This window comes from Cebidichthys violaceus, unplaced genomic scaffold, assembly GCF_023349555.1.
Source record: "Cebidichthys violaceus isolate CVI_PGR_0920_01 unplaced genomic scaffold, fCebVio1.0.p SCAF_20, whole genome shotgun sequence".
Lineage (NCBI taxonomy): Eukaryota > Metazoa > Chordata > Actinopteri > Perciformes > Stichaeidae > Cebidichthys > Cebidichthys violaceus.
In genome coordinates this window covers 4,249,460-4,265,102 of record NW_027176373.1, presented here as the reverse complement: position 1 = coordinate 4,265,102, position 15,643 = coordinate 4,249,460, and the positions used below count along the sequence as shown (strand labels likewise).

General features: G+C 41.4%; 1 protein-coding gene across 1 annotated transcript; it reads right to left on the bottom strand.

The window, feature by feature from the left end:
* Nucleotides 1-11,624: 11,624 nt before the first annotated feature.
* Nucleotides 11,625-13,033, bottom strand: pou4f3 (POU class 4 homeobox 3). The gene is made up of 2 exons (XM_068715735.1): nt 12,914-13,033; nt 11,625-12,560 (listed from the first exon to the last, which is right to left on the bottom strand). Exons 1-2 carry the CDS (start codon nt 13,031-13,033, stop codon nt 11,625-11,627), a joined length of 1,056 nt encoding a protein of 351 aa, XP_068571836.1.
* Between the last annotated feature and the right edge of the window lie 2,610 nt (nt 13,034-15,643).

Here is a 15,643-nt window from a genome sequence, read left to right as displayed (position 1 = left end):
TAAAATAATAAAGTGTCAAATTGTTCCATGTGTTGCAGAAATTCTTCGTGGATGATGTCTCCCTGCTGGCTGAGGCTGGATGTAATGTGAGTGTTGCATCTTTGAAACATCGTTGCTTGTAGTTCAAGTGATTTTTGGCAAAACTAATATAACTTTTGCAGTTCGACAGTAGCACCAGTATTTTTGAATTATTTGTGTTCGTCTAATATCTGTTTTCTAATTGGCACCAAACGCAGCAACTGAAGAAGACAAATCGCTATGGCCATAATTTAACCTGAACGTGTGTGCCTGGTTCATTTTTAACAGCTAATGTATTTTGTGCTTATGTTCCATACAGAACAAGTTGTTCTGCAAAGTGTACGACATCCTGCACAAGAATGAACACTTTGGTAAAAGGAAGATGGAGCATGAGATTGAGAACAACTTGAAGATGTTTATCAACGGCACAAACGTAAGAATCTCCCTTCAACGTCCGAATTTTGCAAAATGAGACGGTCAAATCTGTGTTACAAAGGATAAGAGTACCACACACACTCTGTTTCCTACCTTGAGATGAACAAAGCAAATGCAGCGGCATTGTTGAGAGACAATGCAAGGTCTAGTGCCCTGAACCAACTTGATTTCTTTTTCTTTCAGGCAAACTGTACCGTGTTACTAAAGGACATGCCATCTGCAGACATCCTCAGACCGATTCCCCAACTTTTGACTTGCCTCGTCAAATGTATCAAAGCTAGAAACGTCAATGGACCCTGAAAAGCAACGCCTGAATGCCTCCCAGACCGGCCAGCCCACTGTCAGTGTTGAGTCCTTAAGTGTTTGATTTATTTTCCTAATAAGTACTTAATTAAAACAATTTGATATTTTTATTTTCAAGAAGTTGATATTGATAATGATAAGGAGCGAATTATTGAGGGATGTGATTCTAGAGACATTGAATGATTTTTGTCAGTTTATTTTATTGTTTGTTTATTTTTTAACTTAACAGGTCAAATAAGTTGTCTTCATATATTATTAATTGTGGTAGTTTACAAGGAAGTTGTTTACTACATATAGTACATTTACAAAGATTCACTGTCATTGAGTTATTTTTCAAGCAAAAGTATTTCTGCAGTCCCTTGGCACAATGCACAGTTCAAGACCATACTTAGACTACAATTCAGTATGCCAATTAGTCATTTAACAGGTATTTACCATCCAGTTAGCTGTTTTTATTTAGCACAGCGGTCACTGTAGCGACTTGATAAAAGGGTCTGGGCTCAAACAGCTTTCCAAGTAGAAAATGAAACATGGGCATTGTTATGACCCAGATCCAGGTCTCCAAATACACCTGCATATTTATTTCATTGTTTCCATTGTATTTAACATAAGTTAATAAGTTAAGGCTCTTAAATATATGAATTACATATTTATTGTAATAATGTCATACAGCGTTGAAATAAGTGTAAACAGAAAAATCAATGGTATTGCCTATGAGTGGAGTGTGTATGGAAATGCTTTGTTCTATATGTTAATAAACACTTACAGAAAAATACTTTTCATCACGATTATTTTGATGTATTTCATTGATTTTTGAGGATGCTGTACTTTGGACAAGTCATCTTTTCTCATTCAGTTCTTCAATCTACTTACTTCACACCTTTGACATCTTTAAAAAAGCCTTGAAATGTGTTGAATCACATTTAAACTGCCTACTATGAATGCAGCATATTGACCTTAAGTGACATTTGGTACTCTCACATTGAACTAGATATTTGTTGATTTCAAGATGGATTCAACCTAGATGTTTGTAATCTATTTATATAGAGCATTGCATCATTTAAGAAATATAGGCCAAATGACTGCAGATAAGTAGAGCACTATAGGCTGCTAGTCTAGTTGATTGATTGATCATTTCCTTTGTATGACTAGTGAAACATTTGGGGGTTTTTTGTTTGCTGACCTGACTGTTTACCACTTGCCTTGGACAACAATACAAAATGAATACAGGACGTTTCCGCATTCATCCAATAAAGCTGCGATTCTGCTGAGTAGTGATTATACTCCCTGATATCTATTTAACTGTAAACACAATGAAGCTGTGACATCTCGGGAAAGGTTCATCCACGTGACACTTAGCGGGTGTATTACTAGGTACCCAAGGGCTTGCAGTATGGAAGTTGTCCCAAATGTGAACAGGCTACATGTTTAGTATGTAAAAAGAAACCTGAATAAACAAGACTCTCTGTGCAGTAGCGTGGGCGTGGCTTCGCGCACCCCAGCGAAGCTCCGTAGCTGACGTCACTTTGTCCATGAGCGCGCTCTCGTGACCCTCACAGCTGCGGCGAGCACAAATCAAGCTCGAGTCGAGCATGTCATCCGCAAACGTCCTCGCGGCCCACTGACTGCGGGCCACTCTTCTTCACTTCCCCCCGGGGCCAAACTGCACGAGCGCATACTGGAACAGCGCCACTCTGCAATTGGAACTCAAATTAAGTAAGTTTTTGCCATATTAACCTATAACCTTACCGCTGGTGTTCAACAGGGAACAGACCCACAACAAACACCTGCAAAATACCTCTGCTAATTAAGTCCACGCTAATTTGAAACACGTGTGTGTGTGTGTGTGTGTGTGTGTGTGTGTGTGTGTGTGTGTGTGTGTGTGTGTGTGTGTGTGTGTGTGTGTGTGTGTGTGTGTGTCTGTGTCTGTGTGTGTGTGTGTATTTTTTTTGTGGCATAGATCACTGTTGGCGACTTTCTCATAAACCTCCCTGTTTTAGGGCAAACAGTGAAAATTTAAAGGGGTTTTTTTTTATGCCAAAAGAAAGCCATTTATTCACTTATTACTGATTTCCTGAATCTCTGACCGATAGGCGGTGGTTTGCTTGAATGGTTTTGTTTCTAGTATGGCGAACGCCTTATCGATAGAGTTCAGAGAATCATACCTCTTAGTTTTAGTGGAGTTTCTCATCACCCATGCCATATTCAGTCACATCTTATCTTCCACTATAGAGTGAGGGCATCTTCTTTTTCTAACCCCTAACTCTAATGAGTGGACAAACGTGGCAAAGGGCAAAGCATGTATAAATCCTGTGTTCTCAGCCGAGGCCTCAGAAACAACTGAGTAATCAGTTTAAAGACTTGTTGAAATAGCTTCTTCTAGAGGTCAACGACTAGATCGATCATGAAGATATTGATGCTTCTCCTGGTATCTGCTGGCGCTCGGTCGGTCAACGCAGCTGTTGGTAAGGTAAGAACTGTATTCTTGTTTTGTGATCTTCTCCGTTTATTGATGCATTATCTTTCAAAAATATTTTGTGTAAAAAAGCACTGACCTGCAGATTTCTTGTTTTTCAGGTAAAGTGTGAAAAGGTGGGGACAGACCTTTGGAACAGCAGAGTGGACAGTGGGAGCACATAATAGCAGCCTCTGAATACCACCCAGACCCAACACATATGTGAACAAGTAGAGAAATACAACATGGAAGTTGTTGTGGTCTGGTCTGAATGCTATCAAATACACCTGCTGGTTTATTAGTTTTTTTTACTGTATTTAACATGAATTATTAAGCTATGACTGTGGAATATACTTGAATATCATGTATTGTAATGATATCATACAGCATTGAAATACATTGTAGGGTGAAACGGTGAAATAAATTACTCATTTATTCATTTATTCATTACTCTTGAGTGTGTATGGATATGTTTTTTGCTGCGTGTCATTGCATCAAATGTTACAGAAACAAAGACATGTGGAATATTTGCCTTGTTGTATTTTAAATGGTAAAAAAAAATAATCTTAAGAGGTCTCAAGTTTTATTGAGTTCAAAATAGATTTTGCAAAGTTGATCATGAATAGTCAACACACAATTACAAACAAGAACAAGTCAAATGATACTTGAAATTGTAATCTTTTGATTATTTACTTTTCAATAGGACCATGGGGAGAACCACACAATAACAGTATTACTTTATTTATGTGTGCAGAAATAGCAATGCAGAACCGTTTAGGAGTTCAAGTGATCGCTCAAACATTAATGACTCTGTAAACCATTCAGCCCCCAAAGAACTTCTGAAGAACCCTGTTTTCGTAGAGTGCACTCAACCTATCGGCGCGCCCCAGAAATACATTTTTGTGTGTAGATGCTCCGAGCCTTGGCTGTGGTGAGCTGGTTGCCTGACTGAGGAGCTCTCTGGGAGAAACATTTTTCCCCACTCTTTTCCCGCTTGCCTGGGACAATGTACCCGTCGCTCAGTGACTTGATGCAATGTGAGAGCTGTGGGGAGGCGTGCTCTTGGTGCTGGTTGGGTCTCTGTGTGGCGCTCAGCTGTGTGTATGTGGGCCACTGAACCGTGGCTCCCTCATTACTAAGTAAAGAGAATCACTCTCCTTTTTAACAGTTCTTTTTATAGAACTGTTGGAATATTCCCAATACTTTTGCTCCCGTGCATTTTATAAAGGGCTTCAAAGGACAAATAAACTCTCAGGTCGGGTCAGCTTTGTGTAATGAGAAGGTAAACCTTTACGTGGCCACCGCACTGCATGGTCATTTTCATTCACCATAGACTGATCAGCATGTTGAGCCTTTACTTAAGTAAAAGCCGCAGTGCAATGATGGAGACATACATCATTACAAGTAAATGTTATGCATTCACAATCTTATGAAGAAAAAAACACAAGTATTTTATATATATGGTAAAACTAATGACATCAATATGTCATTTTTTTTTTTTTTTACAATATCACGATTATCGTCAATACCAGTATATCGCAACACCCCTAAAGCAATCATCCATTTTGGATTTTTTTTAAAATGCAGATACCTCAAAAATGCACTCCGGTAGGGTTTAAATTGGCTAAATGTACTTGGATACATTCCACCACTGCTGATAAATGTTTGTTGAATGCATGTGTAGGAGAAAGAAGATACTTTGATGTTGCTTGTTGAATCCGAGGACCACATGTGCCGACATGCACGCAAGTCTTTTAAAGTAATCGGAGTTACCAGTGGTATCCTGTCGCCTCATTAAAGGGTAAAATAAGATTTGTTTAGAACTGTTATCGTGGCTACCAATCCAAACCCCATGTGGGAATGTTTGAAAGAATGCAAATGAGCTTGAATCACCCCAAGGCAATTTAACTTGAACCGAACCATATCACACTATCTTTGCTCCTCTACCTGATCTGATGGGTATTATTCTGCCGACTGAAGGACACTCTCTGCATCAAGCGTCTCATTGAGCCGCATCATATGCATGAATCTCTTTTGGTCTGCAAAAGGCCAAGCTGATCAGGATCATTACTTGTATTTCGAGCGGCTTGATACATATCGTAACGTTACATTTCTTTTCCTTGATCAGTGCACGCTCAGACATATGCACTCAGCACCGGCTGACTCTGCTGCTGCTTCATTGTGTTCCTGGTCGATTAGCCTCGGGGCTGTCTTCAGGGCCTGGGGCCAGTGGGAGTAGACGAGGGGCGGGTGGCTGGATCTGCTGGGGGACCGCCTTCAGGGGCCCCACTGTGGCCTGGCTTGGTTTTCATGTCTGTCTTCAAAAGCACAGCCCCATGGAGGGAGGGGGGGGGGGGGGGGGGGGGGGGTTGAGAAAAAGAGAGAGAGAGAGAGAGAGAGAGAGAGAGAGAGAGAGAGAGTATGCCATCAGTGGCGCTGCCATCGTAGTTTTCCCATGTGCCCTCAGTCTGTATACGGGTCTGAGGTGGCGGAGCATGTCAACCGAGCTGCTTTTCACTTCCTTGTTTACATGATTTTCCCCCTCGAGGCTATCAGAAATACAGAATGTACGCAGTGCTATCAAAGGATATGTTTCCAACCAACGTTATGATTTGTTTGAGGCATTCAAATTATTTGACACGTTATAAGGAGCAGGATTATTATTCGTAAAGCGTTTGTATAAATGAATGTATTGCCATACAAAATACAGAAAGTACTGCATGTTTCCATGGCCTACTGTACTTTCATTTGCAACACATTGTCCTACCTAACATTGTATTTATTTTTAGTTATACAAAATGATTCCTTTCCTCTGCAACCAAGGTTGCATCTCCATATTTGTAAATAAAACAAAAAGGAAGAAGAAGCAGCTCTCAGCATGTTTATTTTAAAAGGGCCATTCCATCTCTCTTTTGTACACGATCACGTGCTCATGTAAAACTGCAATATTCGGTATTCATATTCAGTTTCTCTGGTGCACAAATTGAAAATCAACGTAAAACAGGAGTGACTAGCTCATTAACAGGCCGTGTAAATGGCCTCCTCGTATCTCGGCTGTGTGTCCTCTGGGTGCTCCTGCTGTCACAGAAGTTTAGTGTCAGACCGTTCGGACCGGCGGGGACGCACTCACCTTGACATGAGCAACTTGGAAATGAAAAGAACCAAATCCAGACAGTCAGAATGACAGATATGTCGACCAGGGAGTTGGTCTTATTCTTTCTTCTCTCTTTCCCTCTTTCCTTCACATGTAATTTCTCTCTGGCTTCCCTTTACCCACCTTCCTTCTTCCTTTTCCTCCTTCCGTCCATCTTTTCAGTCTTCCTTCACCATATTCCTTCCTATTTCATTTCCTTCCCTCCTTCCTTCCATCATTTGCTGTCTTTCTTTGTTCTTTGTCTTTTTCTCTCATATTCTCTTCCTGACTGTGATCGCTCTCCTTCCCTCTTCTGTCCATCAACTCATGCCTCCCTCTAACAATTCTTTCCTTCTTTTCCTCACTCGTCTCCTCTCCCCGTCTCACCCATTTCTCCCGTATCTACTATACACTACAGCCACATTTTCTTGGAGAGGGTTATTATGTTCAGCAGACTGTATGGTGATTATATGTTCATCTAGTCTAATCTGAGTTTGTGTGCAGACCTGCACCCGACCAGCTAAGTGCTTTGTAGAAAAAGAAATCACGCCACAGTGAGTTATTTCTGGCTGGGTTAATCTTATTTCTCAGGGCACTTTGATAATGGAGAGGAGTTGAATAATGAATGTAGTATATAATACTGTTCTTCAGGCCCACTGAATGAATTAAGCAAGTACCTATAAGTGAGTTTCTGTGAGTGTCTCTAATATAGTGCCCTGCGTCCTCCTTTGTCCTTTCAATTCCATGTTCTTATTTAGTATTTTTTAAATTAGAGCAAAAATCTACACTTCAGCAGAGAAAGATGTCAGAACACTGTTAATGCTCGCTGGAATGTAGATCACACAATTGTCTCTATTAATCCTTATCTAGAAGGGTCTCTCGGTGTGTGTGTGTGTGTGTGTGTGTGTGTGTGTGTGTGTGTGTGTGTGTGTGTGTGTGTGTGTGTGTGTGTGTGTCCTCACATCTCTACATGTGTGTGTGTGCACATCTCAGTAGTCTCTGAATAATGCATGTGTGTTAGTTAGGAGACAATTTGACCTCACACAGACAGACCATAATAGTGTTTCTCTGTCACAGAGGTTCACTGGTCTCTCTGCAGAGCTGAGGCTGAGTGCAGTTTAAGAGCAATGATCCTGTGTGAGGAGGGAGTGTTGATCTTTCATTTCGTAGACGATTGTTCCGTTAACGTATAATCACTGATGTGGTTTATTTGATGAAATATAGCGACCGATGGGGGAAAGTTTTTGCTTCAAATCCACTTTGTCGTTTGTCAGAATTCAGCGAGGAAAAGTCACAAAATCATTTCAATCACTGAACATGTACTGTAAGCAATTTCATTTTAGTTGTGGCACTATTTTCATTATATGTTGATTTTGTATTCATTCGTTTGAAAAAAACGAAAAATGTCAATCACAGGCAGGTGCTACACCAAAGTGATGTCTAAACAGTCCAAAATGATTCATTTATATAACAGAGTAAAGCAGTACTCATCAGATTATTGATTAATTTTATGCTGATAGACACCTTGATTGATTGACTCATTGTTTCATTAATACGTTACACCATCGTGCCAATCATTCCAGTCTGCCTGTTGCATCATATCTAAATATGTGTATTCAGATCCTAATACCAGTATGTATTCAGAAAATACTCCATTATAAGTAAAAGATTGCATTCATTTAAAATAAAAGTAAAAGTACTTAAAAGTATTTGTACTAAGGTATAATCAGCATAATTTAAACTACCAAGTATACAACTAAAAGTACAGACTTTGCAGGCAAAATGACCTCAGAGTCAGAGTTATTATATGATTATTGCAATAGCGGATGGCCTCGGTGGAGCTGATTTCATATACTTTTGGTTAGTTTTATTTTCTGCTAATAACAATGGCTTGTATTGTATTCGCTTATCATAGGTTTTCTAAGATATTAGTCTGCAAAGTGACAAGTAAAAAAGCAGAAATATAAAGCATTGAAATGAAAATACATCAGTATACTTGAGTGAATGTAATTCAATATTTTACATCACTGGCATCTTTAGCCACAGTGATCTGACTAGAATCAATCGTATAATGTGCATTCACACACTAAAGCGTAGAGAAGGGAGCTACAGATGGACAGCATCTCCTTCTTCTATACCTTTTAAAAGACACCCATCACCACGGCCTCAAGTTTCTAGAGGGTAACACAATCTCACTGTGTGTGTGTGTGTGTGTGTGTATGTGTGTGTCCATACTTGTACTGCACACAGGTGTGCGTGTAGACTTCAGCAGTAGTTGAGTCCCCAGCTGGTTTGTCTTCTGATGATAATAGAAGGTGACTAATAGAGAGCGCAGAGGTAGCTGTCTCCCTTCACTCTGGTCACATTCTCATTTGTTGCTACTGGCACTGGATGAATTATTGAGTTTGGGGTGTCTTGGCTCCGACCCCTCCCCTCGTTGCATTCCCTCACTCTGCTCCCAAAGATGACAGCCACCCTGTGTGTGTGTGTGTGTGTGTGTGTGTGTGTGTGTGTGTGTGTGTGTGTGTGTGTGTGTGTGTGTGTGTATGTGCATGCATTCTTCAGCAATTAAACATAGCTTTCATCCTCATTCTGTCAAAAAAGGTCTTCCCTGCATGAAAACATCTCAAACAACCTCTCTCTCTCTCTCTCTCTCTCTCTCTCTCTCTCTCTCTCTCTCTCTCTCTCTCTCCTCATTATTGTCTCTGTGTCAAACACCAGTCTTAACTCGGCTCTTTAATTCTGCTTACAGTTTGAACTAATCAACTTGCATATTAAGGCTTGATGCAAAACGAGTTCTCCTACTAAACAGAATGCATAAATTGGACCCAACACACCTCCGTTAATGCATGAGAATATGCAACACACCTTTGAGCTGCTGCTGAATAATTCACGTGCCCTCAGTCGCCACATGCCGCTAACGCTTACAAGCCCTTCAGCTCAACTTACCACATAGCGAGTACGTTATGATATCAATACGGGTATTACAAAGATCAATAATTCACACGGCGAAGCTCCTATTTTAACCTTTGCATTGCGTCAGAAACACACAAAGATGTGGGGCGTTTGAGGCCTAATCGTTATCATTCTGAGAGGGTTCGATGATGTTTTAATGGCGAAACATCTCGTGAAACATGTAAAGTATTTCCAAATGTAGAAGAAAGAGGCTTATAATGACAACAATAAACATTTTATTCTGCCCTCCCCTTTAAAAAGAAAAAAAAATCATATATAAAGCCATAAATTAAAGACTGTGTTTAATCACCTCTCAGCATCAAAGAGAATATTAATAAGAGCCACAAACGTTTCCGCCTAATTGCGAAGTATTGATCCCCTGGCTGAAACAACCCGCCGACAGTCTCACTGGGAAAACCACACAACCGCTGGCCATGGTGGCTTGGAGGATTCCGGTGGAAGCTTTTTATTCTTGTAATTATTTATCACAAAGTGTTTGGTTAATATTAGGAGACAGTGGCCATTGTTGTGAGCGGAGACACATACAGTAGACCTAGAATAAATGCGGAATTGTGCGTAACATTACTCTTAACATGAATAAAGTCATACGAGTTGTGATTACTTTTAACAATAATAATATTAGCAATTCATAATAGAGCAATGCTGGCCTAAATGGATACAGAGGTAGCATATTGAAATTGTGCACCGATCCTCTGAAGTAAAATGATTTAAAGAAAAATAAAGGGGAAAATACTTACTTAGTCAAAAGAGTAAAAAACAATTAAAAAAACAATACGTTAACGTCCTCCTTTCCTCGGTAAACCTGTTGTGTATCCAGTTCGTCTCTCCCTAGAGTTTCCAGTCCGACTTCTACTCCCAACGCCTCCACATTACTTTGTTTTATACCAATATATAATTAATATTGCATCGTCATTACTTAATAATTTCAAACCCCGTGCAGGAGATAACCCAGTGACACGAGGGCATCCATAATTAAAAGCGCACTAATCAGAAGGGCCTTTAGCAGCGCGTGGAGGGCGCGCATTCAGCGCTCCGCGGTGTGAAAATGACTGTGACAATCGAGGCCCTTTATTTTTCTGCGGCGTTTATATCATGTACGACAATACATTTTTAATCCCAGCAGAGGTTTGGGGAGTCATAAATAAAACAATCGGGCGAATTCCCATTAAACAAACAAAGATTGTATCGCCCACTGCAGCTCGGAGAGTTTGTTAGACAGTTCATCACCTTTTCTGAGTCTATAGTTAAACTATTTGTGTGCCGCATTTATATGCCTAAATATTAGAGTAATACAACTAAATAAAACACAAAAAGTCGCTGCCCCATGTGAATTTCTTTTTTAAAAATAACCAATAATTTATTAAGTTTAAACTTCACACATTTTTAAAAGTGAAATCAAGAGTGAGGAAAAATAAATACTTAAATTAAGTGATACTGTATATATCTGGGCTACATAATAATTATAGCTCAAAAACATGTTCACATCAAAATACTAAAATATAGCAGCAGCCAAAGCCACATATATGTGCCTCATAAGAAGGTGTCATTTCCATTTCTAAATAATTCAAGATAAACAGACTCAGTGTGTCATAGCTTGTGAAATTACATTACTGTAATTATTAATAGTTGTGCGTAAATGACCATCGAACAGTTCACGAGAACAGATTGTTTTGCAAATTAAAAAAAGAAAATCGTGGTTTAGATATGTGGAATGTTTTAACCCCTCATCTTTAATTCACATTAGTCTGAATTAGATTAAAAAAATAAGTGAGAACACAGTTCAAGATATGATGCACGTGTGAGCCAGTGATGTGGAGGATGAACTCAACCAACATTACAAAACAATCCATCATCATCATCTCTTTCTCTTTTAAAAGCTTCATACAACATCCGTTTTACAAATAAACAGCCCATACATCTATAGCCTCTAATCTCCACTTCATTATTAAAAAACAGTGAGTTTATATCCCTGAATGTGACAAACTGTCAGGGTGGATTTGCTGAAAGTTCATATTTAGTGTGTGCAAGATACATGATCAACAATATAAAATCACCCTCCTCACAGATCCATAACGCAATCATTTATGAGTCCCATATTAATAACTAAATCGAAAGAAAAGTGCAACAACGAAGAGTGAGTGACACGAACTGAAAAAAAAGGAGGAAAAAAAAAGTCTTTCAGGAGATAATCCCAGACGAGACGTGAAGAGCTGTTGATAAATCCTTGTTAGTTAGGCTACTTAGGCTATTATTAATCACTCGATCAAAAATGTAGTAGGCTATTTTATTCATGATGTGTGAAACTCAGTGCACCGCAGAGTACTTCATTCGTTTCTGTTTCTGCCGCTGGTTACAAAACCACACTCGGACCACATTCTTTTTCAGGTCCAGTTTTTCGGCGATGGCCGCAATTTTTTCCGAGGAGGGCCGGGGCTGGATGGCAAAGTACGCCTCCAAAGAGCGCTTCTCCGGCGCGGCGATGGAGGTGCGCTTTCTTTTCCTCTCGTTCCCGCTGAAAAGGTCCGGCTTGGTGCTCTTCTCTCGATACGCAGCCTCCGCTTCCTCCAGCCAGGCCTGGAGAACCGGCTTGAGCGCTATCATGTTGTTGTGGGACAAGGTGAGGGACTCGAACCTGCAGATGGTGCTCTGGCTCAAGGACCCCACGCCGGGGATCTTGAGGTTGGCCAGTGCCGACCCGACGTCAGCCTGGGTCACTCCGAGTTTGATCCGCCTCTGCTTGAACCGCTCGGCGAAGGCTTCCAGCTCCCTGGGATCCGACTCCACGTCGTTGACGCACGCCATGCCGCCGTGCACCGACAGCGAGTGAGGGTGGGCCATGTTGGCCATCGCCTGGTGCAGCTGCCCCATGGTCTGCAGGTGGTGGTGAGGGTGCTGGTGGTGGTGCGCCGACGCGGTCATCCCGGGAGGCTCCGGAGCGCCCATCCCGGTCATGGACAGGCTGGTGGAGAGGTGGTCCAGGAGGTCCCCGGCCTCCAGGCTCTGTCCGAGGTGGTGGTGATGGTGGTGGGAGGCGATGGCGGAGGGGACGTGGGAGATGGGCACGGTGGTGGAGGAAGAAGAGGATGCTGAGGTGCAGGGGACACTGCTCATGGTATGGTAAGTCACGTCTGGTTTGAACGGGTGACTCTTGCCGTGAGAGACAATGCTGTCAGCAGCTGCCAGAGCCTCTGCCCGTGCCAGCAGGCTCTCATCAAAGCCTCCGAATATATTGCCCTGCAGCTGCAAGCAAGAGTGCGCATACTGGAGTCAGTGGGGAATTCTGTCAGGCAGCTCTCAGGATCTAAAAAACATTTTCCAAAGGCAAGCAGCGCCGAGGAGAGGAGAGAACCCTCCTCAAAGCGCAGGTCATAAAAATTAATATGAAAGCAAGAGCATTGCTTGAAAAGACATGTGGATGAGAAGGGGGTGGGGGGGAGAGACGGGGGACACAGACAGGGGAGAGAGAGAGAGGGAGAGAGATAGTGGATAGAACAAAGTCCTGTCAAATCAACTTTACAGACATTCCCAGTGTGATATTTTCCCTCCTCTCCCCCAGTATACTCCACAGCCATTCTCCCCTGACCCGAACGTACCTGCGGGGCGGGCAGACAGACTCTGCGCATGCCCTCCGAGCCTGAGTGCAGGCCGGGATACTTGGGCTCGTGCAGAGCCGGGTGCATGGAGAAATGCTGTTTGCCGTTCATGGTCATCATCCTCCTCCCTTCAAGCACCTCGCCAGCAGTGTGGCCCCTGACATGAAAGCCGGGGAGCGGACAGCTATACGGAGCTCCTCTGCTCTCCTACACCAGACTGAGCTGTTAACATCGACAGCGCCTCCCGGCATCCCTCTCTCCCTCGTCCTCCCCCCTCCCCCCCTCCTCTTCTTTCAGCTTCCCTCTCCTCCTTCCCTCCCACCTGCTCAGCTTACAAGTTGAAACATGTTGGCCTCTGTGCGCAAGCGTCAAATGAACCCAAACAAAATCACTAATGATATTCTAATAAAACGCTGTTTTGTGGTCATATCGTTATTATGTTGAATCAGTTTATTAGGTTTTACTGATGATGATGATGATGATGATGATGATGATGATGATGATGATGATATTGGGCGTAGCAAAAATGAAACCAGTGAACTACAATGGTCCATTATTTCAGCACCGTGGACAGCGCAGCGTCGCTGAGAATAGTGCCGGCTGCTCCGGCGCTGTCCGTGGGTGCTGACAGCTAGATGAAAGTCCATGAAAGTCCACCATAATTGACCCATAGTTTGGCTAATACATTTAACAAATGTGTATCTGAGTAATAAGGCCCGCATGGTTGCTGACCAGTTGACCCGAGGGCCTTGGCCTGTGAACGCCCATCCTCCGGGCTGCTTTACAGCCGTCTCGTGTGGCTGCTTGGTAACTCGCGGAGTCGGGGTGGACGGACCGAAAGAGGAGCCAGGCGGCCCGAGGCAGACCGATGACACCAGCGGAGTCCATCCGATCCTCCTCGCCGCCTCTCTGGTTCCCCAGACTCTGAATAATTTAGCTGCACGATGGCAGGCATCCATTACCACGCTGGCATGTTCTTATTCATTACACAGATTAAAACAGCCGAGCTCTTTTCTCACCATGCAGACCTGTTGCAGTCCGTAGAGCCAAACGCTAAGAGCTGCGTGTAGGCTGGCTATTGCACGAGGATAGGGGAGAGAAAAGACTTAACTTGCGTTTTGCAGTTGGAGATAGATTTAAATAATTAAAAAAGAGAAGTTGAGAACTTTGATCACAGACTGAGCGTTTTGATTTTGTACCTACTGTACATATTGAAATGTTACAATATAGCATTAATACAAGTCATCTCTTTTTTAGTATAAAACAGTAAAAGTGAGAGAAAGATAATGTAAGCTCTTAAAACAGAGGAAGCTGTCAGGGATCCTATGGAATGTATGAGATGTTAGTCTGAATAAAGCCCTGAAGTCCCTTTTCACACCCTTCCCTTTCTCTTCACCCTCAATAGCTGTTATATAGCTGGGAGCATTCATAATTTACAGGCCAATGTTTACGTCTCTGTCATATCTGTGCCTTTTCATCTTCTGAAGATTGAATATGACATGTTTTATGAAGAGTGCTGTCATATTGGGGCCAAATGTAATAGAGGCTCTTTTCTTTTCACGCCCCCATCTGACCAGCATGCACTCCACCAGATGACCTAACTACCGTCACACCACGCATTCATTTATGTGGTGAGTAGTTTTAGGAGGCTACTAATTTTAGCTACAATTCAGCAGCCTTTTTTGATGTTTCTCAATTAATCATCACTGATATGGTTATGTTTTGCAACTTAATTTAATCAAAAAACATTGTTTTGTCATTCTAATTGATACATGGGATTTTGTAGACATGTCAGATCTGAGTTTAATTGTTAATATATATATATATATATATATATATATATATATATATATATATATATATATATATAGTATATTCAAACAATATAAAACATGTAAATGTAAAATATATATAACTTGACTTAGGTATTAATACTAAGGTATTATTCCTTAGATGTTGTCTAGCAATTTGAACATGTCCTTTTATTACTATACTATGTAATGCCATAATATTATAAAAACTTTTATTCAAATCTTTGTAAATTTTTTTTATTTGTAATATCAAATACTGTACTGGTATTTGGCTACCATTGAGCACAGTTAGGCTACAAGTTCTGGTTCCGTCACCAGTTACCAGGCAGCTGCTGGATCTGTCCAGAACAGTGCAGCGCTCACAGCCTACTTTGTAATTCTTTCCCCTTGAAGAGCCAGAAGCGCTTACATTAAACTCAACAGACTCACTTGACATCCGAACGTAAGAAACACTTTTGCACTATTCACAGATATTTCAATGGGTCATAATTAATAATCAATGGTATAATTAAACTGAGTGTCAAAGGACACAGTACTGTGATGTGGTGGGATTTGTTTGGGGGTGTGGGTGACAAAGTGGAGGTTATTCTTAAACATGCCAACATTATTAGTATGATAAGACACAATGGAAGGTACTGAAATATATTGACCATCCAGTTACATGTTCTTTATATGTGCTCAACATGCAACTCTAGACTAATTCTAAAACCTGCAGCAATAATTGTGTTTTTTGAGTAATATACAGAGCCCTGGGCACTCCAAGGTGCCCTGTAATATTAAATAGTGAATAAGGCAGAAGCCATTATTTATTTTATAATTAAGGACACCTTGTTTCAAAGGCTTCTCTGTAGCTGTCCGTGGTACTTCAGGTCAGCTAATTGATGCATTCACATTTCTATCACAACATGCAAAATGAAGG